The 25,712-nt window shown below is 38.8% G+C and overlaps 4 protein-coding genes across 5 annotated transcripts in view; 3 read left to right on the top strand and 1 right to left on the bottom strand.

The window, feature by feature from the left end:
- Positions 1-15,244, bottom strand: part of maea (macrophage erythroblast attacher, E3 ubiquitin ligase) — an 87,591-nt gene extending 72,347 nt beyond the window's left edge. Inside the window, exons 1-4 of one of the 2 annotated variants that reach the window (XM_046031706.1) lie at positions 15,113-15,244; positions 13,282-13,373; positions 12,645-12,837; positions 11,814-11,911 (exon numbers count right to left, since the gene is read on the bottom strand). The gene's annotated coding sequence lies outside the window, so the exon portion shown is untranslated. The remainder of the gene's footprint in view (positions 1-11,813; positions 11,912-12,644; positions 12,838-13,281; positions 13,374-15,112) is intronic. The other variant, XM_046031708.1, reaches the window with a different exon arrangement.
- spon2b (spondin 2b, extracellular matrix protein) lies at positions 2,185-8,609 on the top strand. Its single transcript, XM_046031710.1, has 6 exons — positions 2,185-2,236; positions 3,300-3,569; positions 3,946-4,169; positions 5,731-5,922; positions 6,283-6,469; positions 8,367-8,609. Exons 2-6 carry the CDS (start codon positions 3,335-3,337, stop codon positions 8,543-8,545), a joined length of 1,017 nt encoding a protein of 338 aa, XP_045887666.1. The 5' UTR covers positions 2,185-2,236; positions 3,300-3,334; the 3' UTR covers positions 8,546-8,609.
- si:ch211-255i20.3 (transmembrane emp24 domain-containing protein 11) lies at positions 11,775-14,241 on the top strand. The gene is made up of 5 exons (XM_046030003.1): positions 11,775-11,904; positions 12,651-12,742; positions 13,241-13,366; positions 13,547-13,693; positions 13,947-14,241. Exons 1-5 carry the CDS (start codon positions 11,775-11,777, stop codon positions 14,094-14,096), a joined length of 645 nt encoding a protein of 214 aa, XP_045885959.1. The 3' UTR covers positions 14,097-14,241.
- LOC123957310 (probable E3 SUMO-protein ligase RNF212) lies at positions 14,262-21,751 on the top strand. The gene is made up of 14 exons (XM_046030002.1): positions 14,262-14,281; positions 14,975-15,003; positions 15,128-15,244; positions 16,004-16,065; positions 16,201-16,275; positions 16,454-16,510; positions 16,823-16,881; positions 16,970-17,029; positions 17,997-18,058; positions 19,028-19,088; positions 19,751-19,793; positions 19,975-20,029; positions 21,009-21,078; positions 21,381-21,751. Exons 1-14 carry the CDS (start codon positions 14,262-14,264, stop codon positions 21,508-21,510), a joined length of 900 nt encoding a protein of 299 aa, XP_045885958.1. The 3' UTR covers positions 21,511-21,751.
- The last annotated feature ends 3,961 nt before the right edge of the window (positions 21,752-25,712 follow it).

Below are 25,712 nucleotides of genomic sequence, written 5' to 3'. Positions count from 1 at the left end.
GGGCAACTGGTGAGTGTGTGCGTGTGTTTGTGTAGGTGTGTTAGTTTGTGTGTAAGAAACGTGAGCATATGGAAATCATTAGATGTGGGCTGATTCAGCATGCTAGCACATTTGTGTGTTTGCAAGTGAGCATGTGGAGTGTTGTCTGCCACCTCCAGGTTCAGTAAGTCAAGCCACACCCCTGACCTCCACACACACACACACACACACACACACACACACTGTAAAACACTCTGCAAAGACACTGCATTGTCTGTTCAGTCTAAACTAACTAATTTTCTTCCTTAAATATGACCAGTAACACTTCATGTTTTTAGCTATGTTTTTTTTTGTGAGTTAGTTTACAGTATTTCTTGTGTGTTTAATTGTAGAAAATGGTTGTAGACTGCTAGACATTACAACTCAAAAGATGATTATCTGTTGATGATGTGATGATAAGTGAATGCATTACTTGTGCATCACTGTGGTAGCACTGTGGCTATAAAGTGAGGTTCTGACCTAGTGTTGTGGTTACAGCTGTCCAAAGTAAAGCGTTTTTCTCCTTAATGCCTCAAATGCCAGAACATCCTTAATCACAAAGTGGGGTTGCAAAAGAGACATCATGATACTATTACAACAAATTCATTTTTGCCATTGGCAGGAAATATCTGTGCACAGATGTGACAAATCAAAACAGACTAATGCGAAAATGTCTCTTAATCAGCAGCGTTTAACCGCTCCATCCAGAAAATCAGAGCTCACCACAAGCTTCAATGTCATACTTTAGCAGCGCTTTAGTCAGCAGCTGAAACGTAGCCTATGTAATGCAACATATGAACAAAGTCACATTCATGTTTTCACAATATCCAACATTGCAATATGCAACTTTTGATTTCCTCAACTTACTTCATAAGTACATGGTAAGTAACTTTGTAAGTAACTCTTTTTGGGAATCAGCTGTCAAATCTGAAATGCTGAGTGTCCATTGCATCACACCAAATAATTTGTTCTATCAACTGTTTTGAGATGTTAGACAATTAGTTGATTAGTCAATTTACAAAACATATCGGTAAGTGTATGTAAATTGAAAATATGTAGGCTTTGGACTGTTTTTCAGACAAAACAAACTATTTTAAGAGCTGACTTCAGCATACTGTCATAGGCATCTTTTGACATTTTTCAGACAAAATGTGAATTGGTTAATCAACAAAATAATATAATAAATATATGTAATAGCACATCAATTATTAAGGGATATATATATGACACTTTGCTACAATGAAAAGTAGTGAGTGTACAGCTTGTAAAACAGTGTACATTTGCTGTCCCCTCAAAATAACACATCACTCAGCCATTAATGTCTATACCTAAGTGAAAATGTCGAAAGTGTCAACATTTTGTGTGGCCACCATTATTTTCCAGCACTGCCTTAAACCTCTTGGGCATGGAGTTCACCAGAGCTTCACAGGTTGCCACTGTATATGCACACACATATATTGCCATTAAATATATCGTCTCTTTATATCTTAAAGCCCATAATTACTCATCATTTTGTTGGATGAAGCCTTAACTCACCCGACTTTATGAGGCCCTGAAAAACACATCAAAAGGACTTACGCAAATTGACTGTGAAACAGGCAATATAACATCCTACTTGAGTTAAAAAGCAGTACTGGGGCTGGCTCTAGCAGCTCAGCTGCAATTCAAAAACCGAGAGACATTTAGTGAACTATACAAAGACATTCTTAGCCTCATTAGTCATATCTGTTGGTATAGAAATCCACAGTATCACAATGTGAAATGGCAATCTGTCCACGGAGCTGCACAGGACCCCTGGCTGTGCATCCAGAACTGCTGAACACATTAGTCAGTTATGGGCTACTTAAAAAGAGTAGGAGAGAGAGGAGGAGGACAGGGGAGGAGGGAAAGTCAAAGTCAAAGGGCATCAAGGGGGCAGGGAAGTCATTGACAAGCAGATAGAAAGTATTGAAAGAAAAGTGAAGCAAGCTGAACCGGGGATTGGAGCAAGAGGGAAGAGGAGGGGGAAGAAAAGGGAGAAAGGAGAGAAAGAGGGAGAGGAGAGAGAGGGGTGAACCTCCTGGAAGACATAAATAAGCGAAAGAGGACTTGAAGCCTCGCAGTCACTATTCTCGACGGCCACATCCAACGCTCTCCTCTCCCCTTCTCCTCACCTCCAGCCTTCCTCTTCACTCATCTGCTGCAACCCTTCATTGATCTGGAACCTTGAGCAAAATCAGTGAGTAGTTTCTACACAGCATCTTCATCCTGTCGCCACATGACACGACAGAGATCATTATATTAGGAAGACTGCATTCATCAGTTTGCACAAATAAATGGAAAGGACAGCAGAATTATATTTAGAAGGCTACCAAGTGGAAATAGCATGAAATCATATTAAAGCAAAAACAAATTCAGATCAGAGCAAGTAAACATGTGACAAGGAAGTGTGGATGTAACAGATTTTATATGAATGCAATGTATTATATTTAGAAAGAATTAGTGTTGCAATGAAATGCAAAAATCTGTAGACAAATATTAAACACATGCTGTTCTACTTGTGAAAAAGTAGAGCAGCATTAAAATATGTAAATTGCAATAGCACTCACTATAATTTAATCAAAATTTAAAATGAGAATACATTTTTGTAAGAACAGCACAATCTACACATTTAGTAATTCTGCATTAAGCAGAATTTGATATATTAAGTGGTCTAATTGATTAAACAACATCAAACTGCATATCACTATATGTGCATGCTGTATATATCTATACTTCTTAGAAGAAAGGTTGTGCTTCATACAAAATGTATGCATATTGAACAGGGGAACATTTAGCACCTGGACTCTTCACTTATCAGTTTTTAATAATACTGTTAAAAGAGAAAGACTTGAGAGAGAAGACCCACACCACCCAAGAGTCATTGAAAGATCTCAGGGAGGTTGCAGGATGGATGCAATGTGGCTGGCATAGCTTTATTCTATAAAATATCTTTGTGGCAGGAATGTAGAGCTTACCAGGTTGCAACCACAGCAAAGACCAAACTTTCAGTATCTGCGTCTAAATTGATTCCTTCTGCCAATCATACACAGCTTAACTGAGTTTACGAGTCAAACAGTGGAAAAACAGTGGAGAAAGTGAAACATTTTCCCTCTGACTCACATGCCCCACTTTTTAAACTCGACACGTCTGCTGCAGCCAGACGCTTTGCCCTTTTACCAATTCTCCTTGTCAGTCTTGGTAGAAACATTACAAGTGACCTTTCTCCTCCCTTTGCCATTCATTTTATGTATTTACTTTAGGTCCTTCATCCTCCCCCATATCAGCCCTCATTATCATGGACACCACAAGGAGCATCTTCTCCATCTCGGAGGCACTCTACCACCTGATTGTCATGATGCTGACACTGAGCGAAGGCGTTCATTCAATGCCTGTCCCTACTGATGTCCCCATGTGCACAGCTACAGAAACTGCCCAGTACAGGCTAATGTTTACCGGCAAGTGGACCCAAGCAGCTTTTCCTAAACAGTATCCTGTCTACCGTCCCCCTGCACAGTGGTCCAACCTTATTGGTAAGTACACAGAAAGCTGGTGTCAGACTGTACTCTCATTGGCCACAATAGCAGATGTGGAACAGTCTACTGATAGGATGAGTAACAGGAAGCTAATGACGGAAACTACAGAGAAATCAGAAAAATGCTGGATTGGTCAGTTTAAAGGAACTAAACAGCAAAAATGTATACTAGCATACTATTAAATGTTTATTCCCATTGAATGCCACTGATTTTTGTTTCAACACAGATGCAATCTTCTCAAAAATGTTTCTCTTTCTACACTTTTTCAGACATATATATAAACAGACTAATACAGTTTATGTACATCTCTGATGACTGCAAACTAATACCGGTTGCAACAACTAAGTTCCTTTCCCTCTCTCTCTGCTCTTAGGGGTGACTCACAGCTCTGACTACCACATCTGGCAGCGTAATGAGTTTGCCAGCAACGGAGTGAGGGAGTTTGCGGAGAAAGGCGAGGCCTGGACACTCATGAAGGAAGTCGAGTCGGCCGGCGAACGCATCCAGAGCGTATATGGGATCCTCTCCGCTCCCGCTGTTGTGGGAGGCACAGGCCAGATGAACACTGAGTTTGAGGTCTTCGCCAGGCACTCCTATGTAAGTCAATCAGCACCTGGTTTCCTTCAGTCTGGGTCAGGGCATTGAGTATATTATACTTTTTCTGACAGGTCAATATAATGTATATATAACATGTTGGTGTGATGCTTTCCTTCTCCTAGGTCAAAGGGCTAAAGAATTTCTAAAGAATGTTGCCAATCACAGCTCTTATTAAGATCAAGGATTGTTTTTTTCTATACTTCACTTGTAGTTTATGCCATCCTACCTTTCAAATATAATAACATGCCCAATCGAATGCATAGATCATGCAAATTTCCATTTTGACCATATTATAAACTGATGATTTAAACATAAAAAAAAGTCCTAACTGGTACAATTTTGGCCTACCATACTTACTGTACTTTAATAGTGTACCATTATGATGGGTGCATTTTGGGTGCACTAGCTGTTAAATACTAAATTATAAATTATATATTATTATATTAATAATACATTTCCATTGAGGTTGTTGTCCCAGCACTATGATTGTAACAACAGCCAAAACTATAAAAATGAGACCTGGGTTGTAAAAAAAACCCAAAAATACCTAACATTTTAAGTGAATGCCCCAAGTGTCTTTTTATCCTGGTAATAAGCTGTCATACTACTGGTAGTTGTTGATCATAAAAAACATTTCATTATGAGAAAGAGATGTATTATGCCATTTTAACTGGGTTGATGCAGAAAAACCATTATCGCTGCTATAAAACCAGCTCCAGTTCTTTCCATATGCTACACCTTAAAGAGAGCTTCTGAAACGTAGCAAGAGTTAATTCCTGTCTCTACAAATTATGTAAAACTCTTTAGGATTTGGCTGTTAAACTTCCTACTGATGAGTCTCTGGGTAGGTCATAAATTTGAGGACACATCTGACCCAGAGCAATAATGGCTTGGAAAAGAAACAAGACAGAATGAGGAGTAAGGGAAGCTATGGCTTGGAGGTGAGGGAAATGGGAAAAGGCCAGTTGGAGACAGAAGATGCTCACCAACACAAAACAAACTACACTCCAGGACTGATGATAAATGCTTTGAATTGAACATATTATTGCACAGTGAAAGACATAATCAGATACATTACATTTAAAGGGAATGATGCTGTCACTTGAGTCAGGGGTTGGGGTTAGAAAGAAATGACATTAATAAACACCTGTAGCCTGCTCCTCATAACTGCTTAAGGCTGGCAGGTCATCGCTACATTAGCCACAACTAGCATAACACACACAAATCTGCACTGTCAGCTGTTGCATTGTGCAATAAACTAAGTGCATTATAGCTTTAATTTCAACTTTTAATTTACTGAATATAATTGGAAAATGATTTCAGTACAGAGCGCAATAACCCACTTCTAAGTCTTCCTAGTGGCTGTAACCACACGACATAAGGTAAAACAGTTATCCACTCACAAACACTAAAACCAAATCATATATGGTGACATAAAATAACAACCCTTTTCCATTCTCTTTCATTCTGGCCCCCCTCCTCATGTCCCTCTCTTTCTCTTTTTTCTCTCTCTATGCTCTATCTCCCTCCCGACAATCTACTTCCTCCTCTGTATCTGCAGCTGTCGTTTATCGTGCGTATCGTTCCAAGCCCCGACTGGTTTGTGGGTGCGGACAGTGTTGACCTGTGTGATGGCGCCCACTGGAAAGAGAATGTGTCGCTGGAACTTTTCCCATACGATGCAGGAACTGACAGTGGGTTCACCTTCTCTTCTCCCAACTTTGAGACCATCCCACAGGACCACATTACACAGGTGGGTCAGCCTGAGCCAAGAGAAACATCCAATAATCCAAAACCAAAAATCACTTATAGTGTTAAAAAGGGCATGTGCTTAAACTTGCTTGATAAAGCCAGTATTTGATGCCACTTTTTGTTGTATTGAAAAAGCAGCACAACAAACTCAGTTTGACAACAGAAGATAAAACAAATGCTTTAAGGCTTTGTTGACCTTTTGTATTTACTGTGTTTTCATCCTGGATATGCAATGTTTTTTACATTGCCAAAAATCATGTATTCCTTTGACATAATTAAAAGTATGTCACTATAAAGGTTGAGCCTTCTTTCACCTTCAGTGACTCACAATATACGTGAACCATTATGTTCCCCTCTACAGATCACTTCTTCCTTCCCTAGCCACCCTGCAAACTCATTTTTCTACCCCCGCTTGAAGCACCTGCCACCCATTGCCAAGGTAATGCTGACCAAGATAAAGAAGACCAATCAGATCATCAGCCTGCCTGTGGAGCCCACCCAGTCCAACCAACTGCCAACAGGAAACGAGATTGAGGACAAGCTCATAAGTATGTCTGAGGAACACCTTTTTCTTGACGATTGAAGTTATTTTTTTGAGCATTTGACCACTTGTAGTGCTATGGAGCAATGTTTACAAGTATGCACATGTGCTTGTAAACGGGCGATGCTGTATAATATGCTGAAATAGAGATTAGTAAGATCATAATGTGTAAATTATGTTCTTGCAATACTGCAGGTTTGAATCCACCATTCCTACCCTAAGCTGCCTCTCTCCATTCCACTTGCACTGACCGAATAATATACACTTATTTCATTCAATGCTAGGCGCTTGAGTCTAAGTCTTTTGCTGACTCAAACAAAAGCATTTGGGAACCATTACAGGCCACCCACAAACTCAATTACTTCCAACCAGAAACAAGAGAAGCCTAATGAGAGTAGGACATCAGAATACGCCAGGGGACCATCTGGCAGTCTAAAGATGAGAGACTGACAAAGTGAAAGAGCATTTTAAGAAAACTACGTAGAAATTATGTACAGCAACGTTGGGGTGGTGACCCAAAATAGGATGTAGACACGCAAATTTGAACAAGATCTAGACATATATAGTAAAGCTGGATTTATTTAATTTTGGTTCCCAGACTGTTAAACTTTAAGACTGTCTGTTGTACAGATCAGTGGTAACAGTAAAACAAAACCAAACCACTGCAAGAATTAATAGGAAGACGGCTTGGAAAAATAAAGATGAAGAGAGTGTCAAACTACAAATAAAGCCAACGAAGCAGAAGTCAAACAAGGTCTGTGAGACTGATGTTTTCCAGTATGACAAGGAGGGGAAAAATAACCTTTTATAGAAACACAATTCACCACAGAAAAACTAAATATTTATGGGTGGGGGGTGGTTAGTGTGTCAACCTGGCAGTAGACAGTGCTGTAACCAGATTCAGTTTTCAGGGTGACTGTAAAGGTTTGACTCAGCATCACAGACTACAAGTCCGTTCCCCTGACTACCTATCAACAAACAATAGAGCAGTGCCAAGAATCTCGATCCCCATCCTGCCCTTCCATCTGTTTATCTTTCCCTCCTTCCATTAATCCCTCCATCTCTTTTATTCCTTCTGCCCAAGGTTTGAACAGCTTTCATTAAAGCTTAGCAATCACCTGCTCTAGATTACATCTGTGGAATACAACACCAATGTTAATTAGATCAATCAGCTTTGCTTCTTACAGCACTTAATGTTATCCTTCCCTCTGTCCATAATGGATACACAAGATGACATTTGACTTGCTTGTTCCGTCCCTCCATCAGAGCGTCCATCCATGTAGCTTCCGTACCGCCTCCCATCCTTCTGCTTTTCTACTCTTTAACTGACAACTAAGTCTGTGATACATATCAGCTGTACGCAAGCTTACAACAAGGTTGGCTGGCCGGCAAGTTCCCAGTGATGGAGATAGGGAGCTGAAAAATGAATGAAAAAGGCAGCTCCCTTTGGTACCAATGGTAACACTGTTTCACTGTGAGTCGGGGCTTTGCTGACAAAGAGCAAGCACAGTCAGCAAAAACTCACTCAATAAATGAAGGTTAAAAAATCCAGTCACAATTAAACTCCAGCATCACAACCACTGCCAAGAATCTACAACGAGAAACTATGGGTTCATAAAGAGCTACCCGGACAGCATGCCGCCATTTCTTGTAATTTCCTTTAATTATTTTATTCACTTTTTTAAAAAACAAATTAAGGTTGAATAGCAGTGACTTTACCTATTATGACTAACCCCTCTCCTTTCCATTAAAAAAAAAGTCAACTCAAATTTCCACTCACAAATGTCAACCATTTGCCACTTCCACATAATAAATACAGTATATTGAGGAGGTAAGAATCCCATGCAAGAGCTAGCCAGCATTAAAAATATTAATGTGATTATAATGCCCCCCTCTCGCTGCAGATACCCCTCTGGACTGTGAGGTGTCACTGTGGTCTCCTTGGGGCTTGTGCAAAGGCAAGTGTGGTGACTCAGGCGTGCAGCACCGCACACGCTACATCCTAATGCACCCAGCCAACAATGGAGCTGCCTGCCCCCTGCTGGAGGAAGACAGGAAGTGCTTCCCTGACAACTGTTTATGACTAGGCCAGGGAAGGAGGGAGAAGAAAGAAAGGAAAGAGAGGATAGAGAAAAAAGAAAGAAAAACCAGGAAAGGGAGGAAAGGAAGAAGACAGAGAAACAACAGAAAAAGGTCTGCAGTGTATTCACATGAGGCATAACTATGACGAGCCGGAGTCCCCTTTTTCCTTCCTGGTCACATCCTATTTCTATTGCAACGACTAATGTACTGTGTTAGATTGTCAGACTGTTAAATTGGGAGAAAATTCTCATCCTCAAGTCACATTGATAGATCTGATAGCCCTAGAATGGTGTAGTTTGGCAAGGTAGCTATTAGACACCAATTCAGTTTTAGCAGATTATCACAATTGTCTGAGGAGAGAACAATGGCTATGTTTTAAACATAACTATTAACTGAAAACACATTTTCACATTCTAATTGGGTTTGGTTTGACATTTCTGAAGACAGACATTTGCTTGCCCACAGTGGATCAAAACTCCAAGCAGCTTTCATCTAGCGGATTTGGAAAGAAATCTATATAAATGATACTTAAGATCTAAAATCCTCATTCAAGAGAATTGAGTCAGACATAGAAATTAATGTACAGTTAATTAAACTATGCCCCATTCAAAGCATAGTGTTTACGGAGACACTGTGGTTGTTTTCCTGAAGGCAAAGAATATATTTATTTACAGGATTTTAACCTGTAGTGTACAGTATATAAAATCTGAAAGTAATAACTTGTATTCCTTTATGTTATTATATTAGTTCAATACAGAATATATGTTTTTTGTAAAAAAAATTTAAAAAACACAAAAAATGTTCAAAAAAAAGTATGTTTTTCGTTTGGACAATAAAGTGTAAAAATATCTAGATATTGTGTCCTCATTGATTACTGTTTATTCATGGAAGGGGTGGTCTATTTTGAAGGTTACTACATTGCGTATATATTTGTAGTCTTATTTCCTTCACATAATCACAATAACTTTTGAGTACAATTGTTTTCAAGGATATGGATTGAAACCTGTCTTTATTACCTCTGCTTAGTGCAATGTTGACCTCCAGTGACCTTTAAATCTCAATCACACATTTGGGTTTATTTACATTTGGGCTCCCAAGGTATTATTACTAACACTGGGGCTGCAGGATCAAATTGAGTGTAGAGAGAAATGCTTTTAACGGGATGACCTGGGTTCAAGCCCCGGTGTTGGCTGGGTTTCGCCCTGATGAGGTGTTGGTCATAAAACGGGTGACGTGCTCACCAACTATTTCAAACAGTTCACCAAATGTTGATTTAGATCACGAGGCCTGAAATCTCTCAGAGCTTACTTTGGGCTCCAACGTCCAGTGCAACACATCCCAGTTTGAAGCAGGAGACCCATTTTATAGGCAGAACAGACACCAGTTATACATAAAGTGACCTTTATTCAGAAAAGGTTTCTGGCCTGGTTGAAGGCGACACAATTTGAAACCGACTGAGAGTTTGCTTCTTTTATGAACGACAGTGGCTTTTGTAAAACATATGAAATCACTTACGACCACCCCCTCCCCTTTCCTACCAACCAACACAGAAACCATACTGCAGATGACAGATTGAACAGCAATAAGAACTAAACATCTGGTGCATGAGGGCGCTCCTTCTGTTTTGAAGGTAGTGGGAGAAGAAAATGACAGAGGCAGAGAATCATGAGAAACAGGAGTGGAGTGGAGCAGATCCAGTTTCTTTCCTTGCCAGCAGTTTCATCAACTAATACTTAGAGAGGTAAGACTAAAGAAGTACAGTACACCCTACATACAGGACTATATGCTGAAGAAAACATTATAGCATGTGTACACAACACAGGATTTTACTGCCATACCAACCAGGTCTCTAGGAATTTCTTTTGGTATGCTCAGGATATACATGACCACATGCATTAATGATTATAATATGCAACAAACAACCAGATCAAAACTTTTGCCACAGGAAAAATGTGTTAAAAAGGCAGAAGGAAGTGCTGCATGAACTAACTGAGTGATAGGTAGCACTATGTGGTTCACAGTAAATTGCACATTATTAATGATTGTATTTATAAGATATGTCTTGGAATATATTACAAAGTACAAAGACAGAATTTTGCAGGCACAATATCAATCTTTAAAACTGAATCTATTATTTTAATGGCACGTCTATTTAATGTAGCGATTTAGTATTCAGTTTCTGTAAAACTACTGAAGTGTGGGAGGAGAAGGAACTCTGATTCTTTGCTTACTTTGAGGAATAACAACTTTTGCAGATGGTTAATATGAGATGGGTTTATACTGTGAGTGGGGGGTTTTCTTTATAAGTGACCTCATCTAAGGTAAGCACGTGGCAACTATTGTATGTAATGGTTTAACAATTTGCACTCAATTTGCAGGAAGATTTCATACTGTAGTAACACACACTGTGGAATTGGTAATCCTTACATCTTAAAAGGTTGAAAAAGTTAAACTTTTTTTATTTTTCAGGATTAACCACAATACTACAGTACTGCTTGCTCATACATATTCTCACCCTAGAGTACCCTAAAGGCACAATAAACACATTCTTGGATATGTTACTTGTTCTTCTTGTATCTTGTTGATAGCTAGCAATTTATCCCTTAGGGCACAGCTCAGCATCTATCACTTTCAATTTAGTGTGGTAAATGCAGAGTAGGCAGTTGGCCCTGTGGTGGAAATAAACCACAGCATTAAATAAGTCTACTGCAACGTTAACATGTTTAATAGCATGTACCAAAGTTCTTACATTATAACAGTAATTGGTGTATATTTGCTCTATAATATAATATAGCAATAGAAAATCTGTTCCATGGATTTGTGGAACAGATAGGTCATGATGCTACTCCTACACTTCATGTTGGTGTATTATAAGCACACAGTTGGATGTATCTGTTGCAAATGGTCGGTCCCAGTCAGTCCCTATTCTTTGCAGATTTGCTATTGGCTCCCAGGTAACCAGTCACAAAATGACCAGAATGTCTCGTCACACAAACAGCACCTGTGAGTTTCACACACTCAAACTGGGTCCCTTACAGCCTTCCACTTTACATATTTGCTATAGGACATCTGTGTTTGTCTATAGTCAATGAAAATTTCTAGTCGATGAAAAGTACTTCAATCTTGAGTTAGAATTTGAAGATCTACAAAATAAGTCAGTTGGAACTACAGGCCAAATATTCCGTCACTCTCAAGTGTATTGTAATTTAATAGCTCATTGTTAACTGAAAATGGGTTTGCGAGGCATTGCCTTTGTCCTCCAGTGTTACCTGATGTTGGCAGCAGCCATGTATTTTGATCTCGGAGCACAGGAGGAAAAATGCATCATTGAGGAGATTCCTGAAGACCTGCTGGTCACCGGTGAGTCCTTGGGAGGGAATATTCCTCCTGAGTGTCGTTTACAACTCAACAGAAGTCATGAATGTGGAATTAGATTTTGAAAAGTGTATTGTGAATTGCTATGTGATAGTTGAATCATTCAGTAAAGTTATATGTACTTCCATGATAGTATGTCTCTTATTTCAGCAAGTGCAAAAGCCATTTATAGTTTCCAAACTGTCTATTAAGTCGAGTCTTTGTGAAAACTGATTTGTTCTGTGCTTAGCCATGAAAATGTAAAGAGCATTTATTCACTGTGCACTCCACTAATTGTACTCACAAGTACTAAATATATCCTACAATTAGTCATACAATGAGGGATGGAGAGAAAAAATAGTTTGTGTACTTGGGTGACATTTGTTTTAACAGTAACATGTCAAGGAACGTATATATGAACTACTATACTATGTATAAACATTGATTATTATGAATTGTAATGTAAATCCTAATATAACATAATTTATATTCCCTCTTCATGTTCAGTCTAATCCTGTGATGTTGTTACAGCACAAGCTTGATAATAACTTTTACTATTACTGTGAGTGACTGTGTTTGTGAATACTAGTATTTATTGCTGCTCTTACTAGTATGTATTTTCAGTTGTAGATCTGTAGTTGATGCTCTGTTGATGCTTGTATGTTGTTCCTCAAATGTAAGTCGCTTTGGATAAAAGCGTCTGTCAAATGAGTAAATGTAAATGTAAATGTAAATGTGTGTCTTACCTTCAGGTTATTTCTTTTTGGAGCCTTGGGATTTGAAGACATTAACCAACTCCCCTCATCTCGGCATCACTGTGACAGTCAGAGACCCAAACCATGAGGTACTGCACTCACAGAAGAGGTTTATCACCAAGCCAGGGTCACACAGACTTGTGTGTGGTGGTGGTACATTAAAAACAGGTGCTGGCTGGTTTCTCTGTTCAAACCAAACCCAAACAAGGACGAAATACATTTAACACAGTGTTACTGAAGGTTTGCACTGTATGGTTTGATTGATGAGAAATACAGCCTAAGCCTTTTTCTCTGTTATTGTTTTATAACAGTATTGTATTACACCTTCAGTTCAGCTTTTTGCCTAATGATGTGGTCCCAATATGAAAGAAATCCTTCAGATTTTCATCGCAAACTTGTTTTGCAATGCCAAACAGCCATTAATGAGAAAATCTATCAGCTATCCTTTTCATATACTAATGCATCAGTTCCTCTTCTTTGGCACTTGACCAACCAAAAAATAACTAATAGAATGAAAACGGCATCTTCATTTTATTGACCCAAAGCTGAAGAAATGTTAGTCTAACAGTGACTTTCCTGCTCTCTAGGTTCTGATGAACAAACGCTATGGTAAATTTGGTAAATTCACCTTCACAGCTCACGCCTCTGGTCAGCACTACCTTTACTTCCAAACCAACTCCACAAGCTTTGCTGTCTATGCTAAAGAGAGGCTGGTGAGACCTATGGACACAAACATAAAATGCTTTTAAAACAGAGGGGAAAATGCAGCAACACATACAGTCTTGCAGAATTACAATATTATATCACACACTAAGTCAAGTCTGTCAATTGAGAGCAGACTAGTCACAGACTTTTGAAAATAATCAATAGTTTTCGTCCATTGTGCTGTACAGAAGGTACATTTGGACGTTCAGATGGGAGAGCACTCGATTGACCCCAACACTAAAAAGACCAAAGACAACATGGAAACTCTGGAGAACAGCCTCAGTCACCTCATAGATCAGATGATGTACATCACCAGGCATCAGGAGTACCAGAGGGTAAATAAGCATTTTACTGTCTGCAGACATAACAATCGCATGATGTGACAGTACATGTGAGTACATCGCACAACAGAGAGCTCAGAGGAAAAGGTAGGCTATGCTGCGGCTTGAAATGAATCATATCACATGCCATCTCTTCTGGCCTTAAAAAATTTAAGGATTTTTTCTGAAAATATAACATTTGAAAAATAAAGAGAGAAACAGTCAGATTTCATGTCTCTCTTATGTTTTATATTCCCTACTCATTCAGGAGAAAGAGGAGGTGTTTCGTCAGATCAGTGAGGACACCAACAGTAAAGTTCTATGGTGGGCCGTGGTGCAGACCTCTATTCTGCTTTCGGTCGGTTTCTGGCAGATGAAACGACTCAAAGACTTCTTCATCGCCAAGAAGCTGGTCTGATGATGACCCCTGACCTGTCAGATCTACACAGTGACCTTATAGCATGTCCTGGCCATACTTGTCCCAGTGTCTATACTGTAGTCTGCAACAAGTATACTTTATGTCTGTATCGCTTCAAAAGTAAAAGCACTCTCCTCTTATTGCCAAGCGGGTGGTGATAGAGACATGGGATATAGGATTAAAAAGTATGTATGGCGAAAATAAGTGTAAGGTCTTGAGATTTTTTAGAAAATGTTGTTTGCTGTTTGGCCCCATTACATGCATAATAAGCATAATATGAACAATGTTTATCAGGATTGCCCACACAACAACACTGAATAAAAAATAATAAAAATGATTTGACGAATTGTATTCTGATTATTTCCCTTTTGAAACAATAAGCAATATTAATTAAACAACAGATTTTATGAATAACTTATTTTCAAATATGTATCTTTCAATAATTCATCTAACAGTTGTATAGATAACGTTATATGACGTTACAAGCTAACTAACGTTAGTTATATTATGATAACGTTATTTTCAAGATTATTTTAACTAAGGTTCAAAAATGAATGAAAAAAGGACGTCTTTGTTGGCGTTATAGGAAATAGCCTATAAAGCAGAGCAGTTAAACAGTTATAGTAGTCATTAATACATAATATATACATATAAAATGTTATATAATAGCTTTGTTAGTTAAGATCATTAACTAACAAAGGGAAACCCACGTCTGTGGTTACGTAAGGCAGTTGGCTCCCACGCCCCAGATCTGTTGGTTAGCTAACTTAACACTAGCTATAAGTTAGCATTTAGCTTCACTTGCAGCGGGATATCCTAGGTAACGTAACAAACCCACATCTACCTAACTGTAAGAATGGGTTAGCCATGTTATAAAGTTGTCCTAAACGTAAAACAAATACACAAGGTGTTTCACAACACTCAATAAATGTGACAACTGTAATACCTGGCTAAATTTGTAAACTCAGTCAACAAGCGTAACTCCTAGCAACAACGAGTTAGCAAAGTTAACTAACCTTATCTTCTTGCAGGTCTTCAAATGGCTTACTGGATGTGCTGCAACTCCTGCTTCCTTTCCCCCAGTGCTGCCAGAAAGGTTGCTGTTACAACCTGCGGCCATGTCATCTGTGGTGTCTGTTATCAGAAAGGTAGAAAAATGTTTATGATGCTAACAACAGTCAATACATTCACTGTTAGGAACATTTGGATGTATTTAGGTTAACAGCTCCAAATCTCAACTTCAGTTGTACCATGCCTGTTTGTCCAGGCTGTGTGAAAGCGTGATTAGACAGGGACATCTGTTGGACTTAAAGTGAAATTGCAGAACTGATGTCTTACACCAGATGTACTCATGCCCGGTGCTTCTTACCAAACATTTTCGTGCCTAAGCCCTCTCAAAAGATACAAATGAGTGACCCATTGAATACATTTTCCCCCGGGAGAGCTAAGGGAAGGTTTGATATTGTTCTTGGCCATTGTTTTGTAACAGCAGAGAGAGTGAAATCTCGGATCCAGTCATGCTGTCAGTGGGTGCTTCTCTTTATATCCTCAAATTAAATAAGAGTGAAATTACACCATTCAACATTAGATATGGGACATCTTGAAGTACTCCTGGAGGTGCCTTGGTCCCACTTTGGGAGCCACTGATCATATTCACAAGGAATTAGTCTGTTCCTGATGGGTCTAGTCTTGATATTATAATTCGCTCTGGCTTCCAGGGTTAGACCCAGGGATTACGCTTAATTAATTCTGGGACTCAGGCAGAAGCACTTTGAGAACCCCTTTTTGTTCAATTTCTTTATTGGATTTAGAGTCTACATCCTACATGTCAGTGAACCTAGAATGATTATCCATTTAATTCATTGTTTTGTGATTTTGTCCATATATAAGTGCAACTTTTCTTCCAGGCAAACAAGACAAGTGTTTAATATGCAACGCCAAATGCCAAGTATCACCTGTCACTGACAAAGTAAGCACCTTTCTTATCATTAAATGGCATCCTCTGGTGGGATAACATCACACTTTACAACTTTAGAAACAGACAGACAGTCATCATTTTACAATCCTACTGTTGTTGTAGTCATGTGAAATGTGTTTGTTTCAGAGCAGCTCAGAGGTGAAGGCTCTGTTTTCCGACATCAACGTTGTGGCAAACAAACATCTGACGGAAATCAGCAAAGTTTGGTCATTTTCTAGCTTCACAGTCTTAGTAACTGTTCTTATATCAGTTCAGCATTTAAATCCAAGTCAGTTTTAAGATGATTTCCTTAAATGGCTGTTTTGCAGAGTTATATATGTATTTGTATATTATTTATTATTGCAGACTCCACTCAACACGGCCTCTTCCCTTTTTTCAGGTTATAATGTTCCAGGCAAGACATCAAAAGAGACTATTGACTTACTACCAGCAAAGGGTGAGAGATATCTATGTTGCTGCTGTGGACGTTTGTTGGTGTGTATGTTTGTGTCTTTGAGAGTTTGCTTTTCTTAATTTGACAGGTAATGGGCAATATTTTTGAGGTTCAGTGTTATTCTATTATTAATTTTGCTTTGGAGTAAACCAGTGTGACATACATTCTTTTAACCCACCAACCATGTTGAAAGTATGATTTAATTAGTTTCCACTTCTATTTGTTGCCTACTAAAATAGATATAAACACTACTGAAAGTATAATATTGTCAAACCTGTTGTACAAGTTCATCACTAACCATTTTATCTATTACAGAATGAGAAACTAGAAGAGGTGTTAGTCAAGATGAAGCAAGAAATGCAGCAGATGGCAAAGTTAGTTAAAGCATACGTTTATAATGCATTTTCATACATACATCTAAACTGCAGTTTATGAAAAATAATGATTTCTTTCTCTTTAAAGGAAGCTGAATGAACAGAGCGCTTACATTACTAAGCTGGAAAACTCTCTTCAGCATCAGAGGTACAGCCTAGAGTAGATACTTAAATACTATCATATTAGATTCAGATGCTGATGTTCTGGTAATGGTATATTAAAATATGAGTAACCCATTATAAGTATTTCTCATGTGTTACAATTGTATCATTCTCCAAGATTTGAGACCTCTATTTAAAATATTTATAGGGCAATTAGTTTGTTAATGCTTGTATATTTGATCTGTAGCTGGAATCTTTGCCTACTTTAACAGCCATTATGTTGTGTAATTATCCAGTATTTAGTTGTTCCACAAACTAGACTATCCTGAAAACTATATTTTATTTTCCAAAGTGTTAGCCAACAAGCATTTGGCTCATGTTTCATTTTAATTTCCCATTCTGTAGATGATCTTTGTAGCATCCTTCATTCACACAGGATTTAAACATCATATGTGGTACTGCGTGGTCATGCATCAGTGATCATGCTCATAAAATAAAACTCTAAAATAACATTAAATTGGGATTTCTGGATGTAGAGAAACCTTTAATGATTTGGAATTAAACGGTGGTGGTGTGTACCTCTTTGAGTTTGGCAGCACCTTAGCATATAAAGTTATTTTCAACTACCCGACTGTTATGCCTCACCTCTCTCTAGGTGTCACTCCTGGCACATCTACTCCTGGCCTGCTGCAACCACAACCCCGAATTAGTTCAAAGTTGTTCTTTTTTTTTTTTTTACAAAGGGCAGAAAAGCTGCCTTTCAAAAATGTTAATAACAATAATATAATCAATATTATAGCCTGCAGTTTTAGAAAATATGTTGGCTCATAGAACTCTATATCATTCACTTATAATTTGAGTACTGCATCTAAGTCATTTTAAAATGTTCTCTAAAGTACAAAGAGTCATCACCTTTTCTCTCATTGTAGGATTCACGCCGACAACTATGTTAAAAACAGCTATGTCTGTTTTGTTGGTAGTGATTAACCTTGTTTATTACTGTTCTCACTCAGTGCTAAGGTTTCACAGTCACAGATGGGTCACAGTCCTCACACTCCACATGGACGTAAATCAGGTAAACAACAATCTCATTATTTAAAAGTCAATTTTGTATTGGCCTCTGTGACAGATGTAGAGTATGGCACCTGTTCAGTCTGAAACACCCTTAACTGCCATTCACATGTCTATAAATGCTGTAATTTTATTTTTATACTCTGCACTCATTATACATAGATGTATTAGTCAACGTGTTATACATGAATACCTGTTTAATATATCCTGCTAACATTTTGTTCACTGTACATCATTGCCTTGATCCAAACTGATAATGGCGATGAAGAAAATTAACATTATTATTAATGGACAGGATTATATTGTACTCCACTTAAAACAGGGCAGTAGACCAGAAACCTTAAGTACAAGACAAGTCTGACCAGGTCAAGTCAAGACTGAGTCCAAATGGGCTTCGTGTCCAAGTCAAGAGACCAAAAACACAAAACAGCTCCCATTCAATATTCTTCATACTGTTGTTGTTCATAGTAAGAGTTAAATGTGACATAACTTCAATCACTCAGTACAGTCCTTTTGAAACATACTAGGAAAAGGAGGAAATGTAAATTTGTCAAAGCTTTACTAAAATTGTGATATAATTGTTATAACTCCAACCAAAGATTGTAATAGGCGACACTGTAGACCAAGAAAGAGACAAGTTTTAGATAACATTAAGAATTGTTCTGTTTTAGGCTGGCCCGTCAAGACTACTACTTGTTGCTTTATGTTTGTCCCACAAAACCCTTTTTGTAAAACTAGTAAGAAAATGCAGGATGGGCTAGTGGCTGAAAAAGCCAAAGTTAGCAGGTTTATGTAGCAAGACCAGAAACTGGAGTGACACTGTTTGCAATTAGGCCGCTGACTGACCATAAAACTGCCTCAAGTCACGTCTTTGTGGCTATATCACTAAACCACAGCACAACCACTAATATCTCATCATCAATAATATACAGTGGTTGTTAATGTTGTGTTTCTGTTTCTTGTTTGGGCTTAGTCCTACATATCCCATTTAACTCTTCCATGTCCCTCTCAAGACACTCCTCATCAACTAATGTGTGAGTATTGTCCCTCACTAACTGTATCTCTGAACATCTTTAACCTTTTTCTATGTTCATCTTTGATTTGCAATCTCTTCACCCATCTCAATCCCTGTTTCATTTTATGCTGCCCTTCATTACCTTTCACCATAAGAGCAGGGGGGAGAGAATGTAGAAGGTATTTCACAGTGCAAACAAGCTATATCCCAGGTTCAGTCCCAATGTCTTATGCTAGCTTTAGCTGCTGTATAGCTTTGCCCTGCCCTGCGGCTATCTAAACACACACACCACTGAATAAGCTAAGCTTCACTTGGGTTTAGTCAGGATTCTATATTGGGTTTCCAAGGCACCGTTGACACAGGTTTGATTGACTGCTTGAGTTTAATAATACAATTGTTGTTTTATCCGGTGAGACTCTTCTACTGAGTGAAAGCAGTATACATGATGTATTGCGGATATTTGCAGTATTACTGTGGAGCCTGCAGGGTCAATTCAGTTTTGATTTAAAAAGTAAATTTATGCTTTGTTTGCTCATGAAAAGTTATAATTTTAATAGGAATAATACATTTTAATTATAAAGTGCTTTCTTCTCTCTCGCAAGGTTTCATTTAGAGAACCAAAGCATAATATCAAGAGACTTGGCTAACAAGACGAATGAAGTGTGCTCTCTTGTCTTGCAGCGCTGAAAACATGGAAGTGGATGAAAGAAGTCTTTTCAGGAAAGTAAGTTTCATTATTTCACCCTCCATTTCATCTATAAAATAAATATGTATTTTATGAGCTCTGTCAACATTATACAGCATGTTGACATTTACTTTAAGATGTTAGTACATAAAGAATAAGAGTGTTGAAAAATAGCATATAAAAAGTCATGATTTGTGATGTTTCTCTCTGTGTTTCTCAGCCTAACACTGTCCCCAGACTGTCATTAATCAGTCCTCCACAAGATGGACGAATGGGTATGTGCTTTGCTCTGCATGTCATAAAGCTTTTGTTTTTGGTACTCGCTACAGGAAGATCTGTTGTCTGTGTCAAACTTTGCTCATATCCTTGTATCTGCTTTGGCCATTGTATTGTTTTAATTACATCAATGCATAAAGTATTACTAAATCACTAAAAATCACACGTTATACTACCTAGGATATAACAAAATTAACACAGGATATAACACAATTAAGTCTCAGTGTCTCTCTCTGCCAAAGGTATGCATCTAATGCTGCGTATTTATAAACAAAGTGTCAGATTGACACAGACATAATTGCACTATAATCATGTGACAACACCATCTTGTTTGGGGGTTATGGACTCCACAGTTGACCACCCACAGTGATTAAACCAAAACAGATGTTGGCAGTTGTTATGCTTAGGATTACACCTACTGAGCTCCTTCTTTTTGATTATGTAATTGAGTCCCTTAAAGGATTTTACCTCTATTGTGGCAGATAAATCAGTTGACAGCCTTCAAATGTTATTAGGATTGTGTAGATTATCACTATATCTGTGTGTGATAGGTTAAGTAAATATTGTATTGAAGGAAATCTTTAACCAGCGGCAGATTAATTGGGCTATTTGAAATGCTTAACAGACAGTTCAGTTTATTGTTATTACTAGGAAAGAATGACATGGCCCATTTGTTATAGAGCTCTCTGTAGCAGAGGGTTGTGTACATGCTGTAGGTATTTTACTCTGTTGGGTAGCAACATCTAAATTTGTGAAAGTGAAAAATGTAAGATATTAATTATTTTGGAAGATAACTCACACATTTATCTTGTCTTCCTGGAGGATTTTCTAAATGAAACTTGCACCAAGCACCTGTGATGGAACACATAAGCCTATAATGACCCAGAAATATATTGTGCATTTTCATCATTATGAGCCATTATGTCTGCATGACCTGTGTTAAGGATTAACGTTGGGCCTCTCTGGTGTTATGTTTAGGTACCATCCCTCACAGATCATCCAATCAGATCCCGCTGGCCAACCATTCAGCTCGCTCAACCACAGTCAGGTGACTAGTTTCACTCAGTAATGACATCATATTAAAATCAGAGTAATGCAGATTAATTATTTTACAATACCCCAACTTTCACAAGCCATTCCTGATTTGACTGAGGGTTAGCATAAGAAGAGGCAGCGAATGCATACACTTTGCTGTATCAGTTTTGCTTATAATAGCTTAATTCGATATGATATTCTGTATGTTATTCCTCATAGAGCTCTGTTGTTTTCCAAAAAACACTTCAGTGAGCCACACTGTTGCACTAGGTGAAATGTTTCTTTATCCTTTATTCCGCTCCTCTCCTCTCCCAGTCGTTATCAAGGATCACCTGTAACCTCAGATATTTCATACGGCCAGAGTTCTGGATGGAAGTCTCCCATGTTCAAGCCTCTCTCCTCCTTCAGACACTCCATGTCCTCCCTGGTCTGCCCTCGTCCTTAACAAACACACACACACATCATGAAGCCTTCAGAGGAGATACACCTTGTCACTGACATATGTACATAGAGATATCTGTGTCTCTCACAACCTAAAATGAGCCATCAGCCAGCCTGTGTGTTGTTTTTTAATGACCCTGGATTCACAGGTGAAATTGCACATATTTGTCTTGAAGCCAAGCTTGTGTTGTTGAATTTCAAGTTTTTTTTTCCTCATAATTAATTAAACTAATGAAATAATGGCATGAGCCTTGTTGTTTTTTGAAATATGTTATACAGTATCTTTCAGCATTGTCTTTCCCATCCTGCATCATACTACATTTATTCAGATGAAATCTACTAAACGTTTGACCTCATTGCTGTTTTGGTGGTCACAGGTCAGGTTATCAAGTAGAGTTAAGAGTTGTTTAACCATGTTGTTTTGAAAGTGAATTACTTTCACTAATCCAGCAGAGAGATCTACAGGCCTCAACCCACAGAGTCTTACAAGCCTCTAGCCAAAGGCACAATTTGACGTGACGCTGCACCTGCACCTGTTCAATTTACAAAGATAAACTGGGATTATGTTAAAAAAATACCGCCATTTACTGGATTCTACAAGAATAGACTTCAAGGCTGCAGTAACATTAAGGATGCCTTCAGGCAACTACTACCCTCAACAATAGCTTCCGCACTCCTGGCCTGCTGCTTGTAACTTCAGTAACACATCTCATGATTTCACCCTCAAATCTTGTTAGAAAACAGCTGCAAGTGAAGACAAAGCAAAGTGTAGCCAAATAGAAACATGATATCACCTGAAGTCATCCCAGCAAGGAAAAGCTGATGCAGTGAAGCGGGTGGCAAGGACAGCCAGATGTGTTCAGACAAGTTCGTTCTCTCTTTGTCGACCTGCGTTTTTGCCTCTATTGTCCCTGGTTGTCAGGGTGGTGAATGGTGTCTATTGAAGAGGGCTCAGGTGTGACTGTGTGTGTGTGTGTTCTGGGTTTGTGCAAGCTATATTCAGGCACTTACTAGTGTGTGTGTGTGTGTGTGTGTGTGAAGTTAAAGGGTATTGTACGTAGTCAGTAGGCCTGATCCTCCTCTGCGCTCCAGTGGGATTTGAAGTCGTTTCCTGTTTTTTTAAGGTCCACTTAGAGGGAAATGACTCCCTGGGGCAGACTAAGCTGCCATGGTGTCACATACTGACAGGGAGAAGACTAAATCAGAATAATCTCTCCCTTATGCACACACACACACACACACACAAGGTCATCTCTTGTGCTGTACCTCTCTCAATTACGGTAATATAGCACTATTCTTTTAAATAAAATAACACAACTCTTACCTCACTGACTAAGACACCTCCTTCTGACTTTATCTCTCTTCCTCTCTTACTTTCTCCTCTGCACACACACCTCTGCATGGCTCCAGGCTGTACAAATGAGCCCTGCCACTTCAGAGTGCTAAAGAAAACTATTCTGATGTCAGTGGTAATTATTCAGCAGCGTGTTCCCACAGCTTGTCAACCCCCCCTTCCCTCTCTCTCTCTCTTTCTCTCTGCCTCTCCATCTCCATCCTTCTGTGTGTGTGTGTGTGTGTGTGTGAGAGAGAGAGAGAGAGAGAGAGAGAAGCTTCTCTCTTAATCTGATCCAGATTTTACACTTTGTCACTCAGTATTTCAGTCTAAGTGTAATTCCCTCAAGGCAAGACACGACATGAACTAAATGATTTCACACTAGAGCTATTTGTCCTTCTGGGGTGTACAGAAAGCTTTCCTGTGTAGGCCTACAGTGTGTAATCTTTACTGTTTAACATTTAAAGAGGACTAATTGCTTTTGTATAAAATATACCTAAAATGATTTATTAAGGATTATACATGTGTGTATATATATATATATATATATATATTGTTAAACAAAAACAGTATATATATATATATATATATATATATATATATATATATATATATATATATATATATATATATATATATATATATATATATATGTACGTATATATAATCCTTAATAATATAATACTATTAATAATATAATAACTTATTTATATGTTAATATTAATTTCAGTCATGATACCCAGCCCTAGGTGATATTTACTTTCATGAAAGTAAACCACTCCTTCTGCCATGGCAAAGTGAAATAATTTATAGAATATGTGGAAGGTGATTGGAGTTTCTGTAAATTGCACTGACTTTACATTGAATTGATCAGCCTGTAGATGGCACTAAAGTCTAATTCAGACTTTTTATAAATCAAGATAGCTGTAGTATGCATTCCTCTGCTGTGTGTGAAGGCCTTTGGACCACAGCTGCCTCTGATAGGAATCGACAGGATGAAGAAGAAACTCTTAGGAGGTCACACACACACACATCTATTCACATCTGCTGCTTTTGAAGAGAGTAAAAAGGATGCGATCGAGGAATTGTTGGACACACATCCACAGGCAGTTTTGTTGCATTTTAGCAGAGGAGAGCTGAATAGGGGCAGTTTATGAGTCAAAGAGGAACAGGTGAGGGTGAGTGACCTGGACAACTCATATTCTCTACAATACACACACAGATACACACAGACATCCATAAACAGGCATCCCACATGTGAAGGCAGGCAGGCTGTTGCCTTTGAAGGGGCCTGGCCTCTTCCAACTGTCCCATGCATGCTTGAGTGATGTCAGCACGGCTGTGGAAAGATTCCTGTCATACACACACACACAGCATCCTTATCGCACACAATCTCTTTTCACACAAACACACACCAACTTGCCTTGCCTTTTTACTACTTTCTCAAACAAATACATGCACACACACACACACACCGACTGTTGCTTGCAAAACACACACTGACTCCACACACTGACTTTCTTCCTCTCTTTTTCTCTCTTACGCACACGCAGACACACATTTGGCAGGATGTGCGGGGAGAAAAAGGGGCCGAAAGACAACACCGAGATTAAGAGGCTTTTGTCACGGCTCTGTGGAAGACTTTAAAGGCCTTGGCTCCTTTCCCCTCTGCCAGATTTCTTTCTTTTCTCACCCTGTCTGACCACATCCCTCTCTTTTCACTGGGGGAAGGTAAACATTTGGTACAGAGAGACGGAGAAAGGGAGGAAGGATGGAAGCCGCCTGTTGCCCCCTTTTAGCCTCTTTTTTGTGTTTTTGTTTTCCTAGCTTTAATGGCGGATTTGTGGCTGTGTAGAGGATGAGTGGAGAGAGGGAGAGGTTTGCAAACAGCGCTTCAATGCCAGCCAGGTGTCTGTGTTGTTCCCATCCATGTGTATGTGTGTGATGCATGTGTCTGCACTTTTGTGTGCGTGCATCGGTGTGCAATCATGTGTAGCTGTGTGCACACACGCATGTGCACTTTACTAAACTGTGTCAGTCTCTTTTCCAGGTGAGTGTGTGTATCCGTAGAGTTTGGGTTTCTATGAGTAGACGTGTGTAAATGTATTTTTCCCAGGTGCTTGCCTGTGTGTGAGTCCTTCATGGTCACTGACTCCATTCACCTGAGCCGTCCTTTCACAGTGAAAAGGCAATTGCTGGTAAAAAGCTCTTTGGACAGCTTCTCTTCATCACCAACCACAGCTGCTATTGACTCAAGCACCCAGGAATCTTCTCCATGGGTTCACACCCTTTTTAACCAGCCAACCACACACCAGAACCCTCTATGAGTGAGCAAAAGGTCCTGTAAGAGCTCAAGGTCTACAGGACTAAACATTTGCCCAGGCAATGAACAAGATTTAGTCAAAATGCAGCCATCTTAATGGGGACATCACATAATTGTGATGACTTAATGCCTAAATTCAGGGAAAAGTGTGCTCACAGGTTGGAGTAGCAAGCAAGCACTCCAACAGCCAGAGAAAACTGGACTTGCAGAATTTTTGCCTCTTATCTCTTTGTATCCATTGATATGATGCAACTACATAAAACATCTGATTATTTCTGAAATATTCTACACTATTTAAATATTTGCATCTATCTGCTTCAAACAACCACTAAACAACTGTAAAAAACAAAACAAAAAAAACAGTGACCCAACAAAGGAGTCATCCTACATCTCACCAGCTCAGGAATGTCTTTAGTGAATTCACACCCTTTTGCTAAACCAGACACAGTGATACACACTGAAGCACAAATGCCTGCAAAACCACAAACTCTAAAAGGCTTAACGTTTCATTCACAAAAGGTTTCAAAGAAAATGTACAACACTACCTCTA

Source organism: Micropterus dolomieu, linkage group LG19 (genome assembly GCF_021292245.1).
Source record: "Micropterus dolomieu isolate WLL.071019.BEF.003 ecotype Adirondacks linkage group LG19, ASM2129224v1, whole genome shotgun sequence".
In the NCBI taxonomy this organism is placed as follows: Eukaryota; Metazoa; Chordata; class Actinopteri; order Centrarchiformes; family Centrarchidae; genus Micropterus; species Micropterus dolomieu.
The sequence above is the reverse complement of the archived record's forward strand: the minus strand, read 5'-3'. Positions and strand labels throughout refer to the sequence as shown.

Excerpts from the sequence above, each read along its gene's own strand:
- LOC123957310 (XM_046030002.1), top strand. The coding sequence starts at position 14,262 with ATGGGATATAGGATTAAAAA. Across the intron at positions 16,511-16,822 it reads TGACTTACTACCAGCAAAGG|AATGAGAAACTAGAAGAGGT; the intron begins GTGAGAGATATC and ends TATCTATTACAG. Across the intron at positions 19,089-19,750 it reads CACTCCTCATCAACTAATGT|CGCTGAAAACATGGAAGTGG; the intron begins GTGAGTATTGTC and ends CTTGTCTTGCAG.
- si:ch211-255i20.3 (XM_046030003.1), top strand. The coding sequence starts at position 11,775 with ATGGGTTTGCGAGGCATTGCCTTTGTCCTCCAGTGTTACCTGATGTTG. Across the intron at positions 13,367-13,546 it reads TCTATGCTAAAGAGAGGCTG|AAGGTACATTTGGACGTTCA; the intron begins GTGAGACCTATG and ends TGTGCTGTACAG. Across the intron at positions 13,694-13,946 it reads GGCATCAGGAGTACCAGAGG|GAGAAAGAGGAGGTGTTTCG; the intron begins GTAAATAAGCAT and ends CTACTCATTCAG.
- spon2b (XM_046031710.1), top strand. The coding sequence starts at position 3,335 with ATGGACACCACAAGGAGCATCTTCTCCATCTCGGAGGCACTCTACCAC. Across the intron at positions 4,170-5,730 it reads TCTTCGCCAGGCACTCCTAT|CTGTCGTTTATCGTGCGTAT; the intron begins GTAAGTCAATCA and ends CTGTATCTGCAG. Across the intron at positions 5,923-6,282 it reads CACAGGACCACATTACACAG|ATCACTTCTTCCTTCCCTAG; the intron begins GTGGGTCAGCCT and ends TCCCCTCTACAG.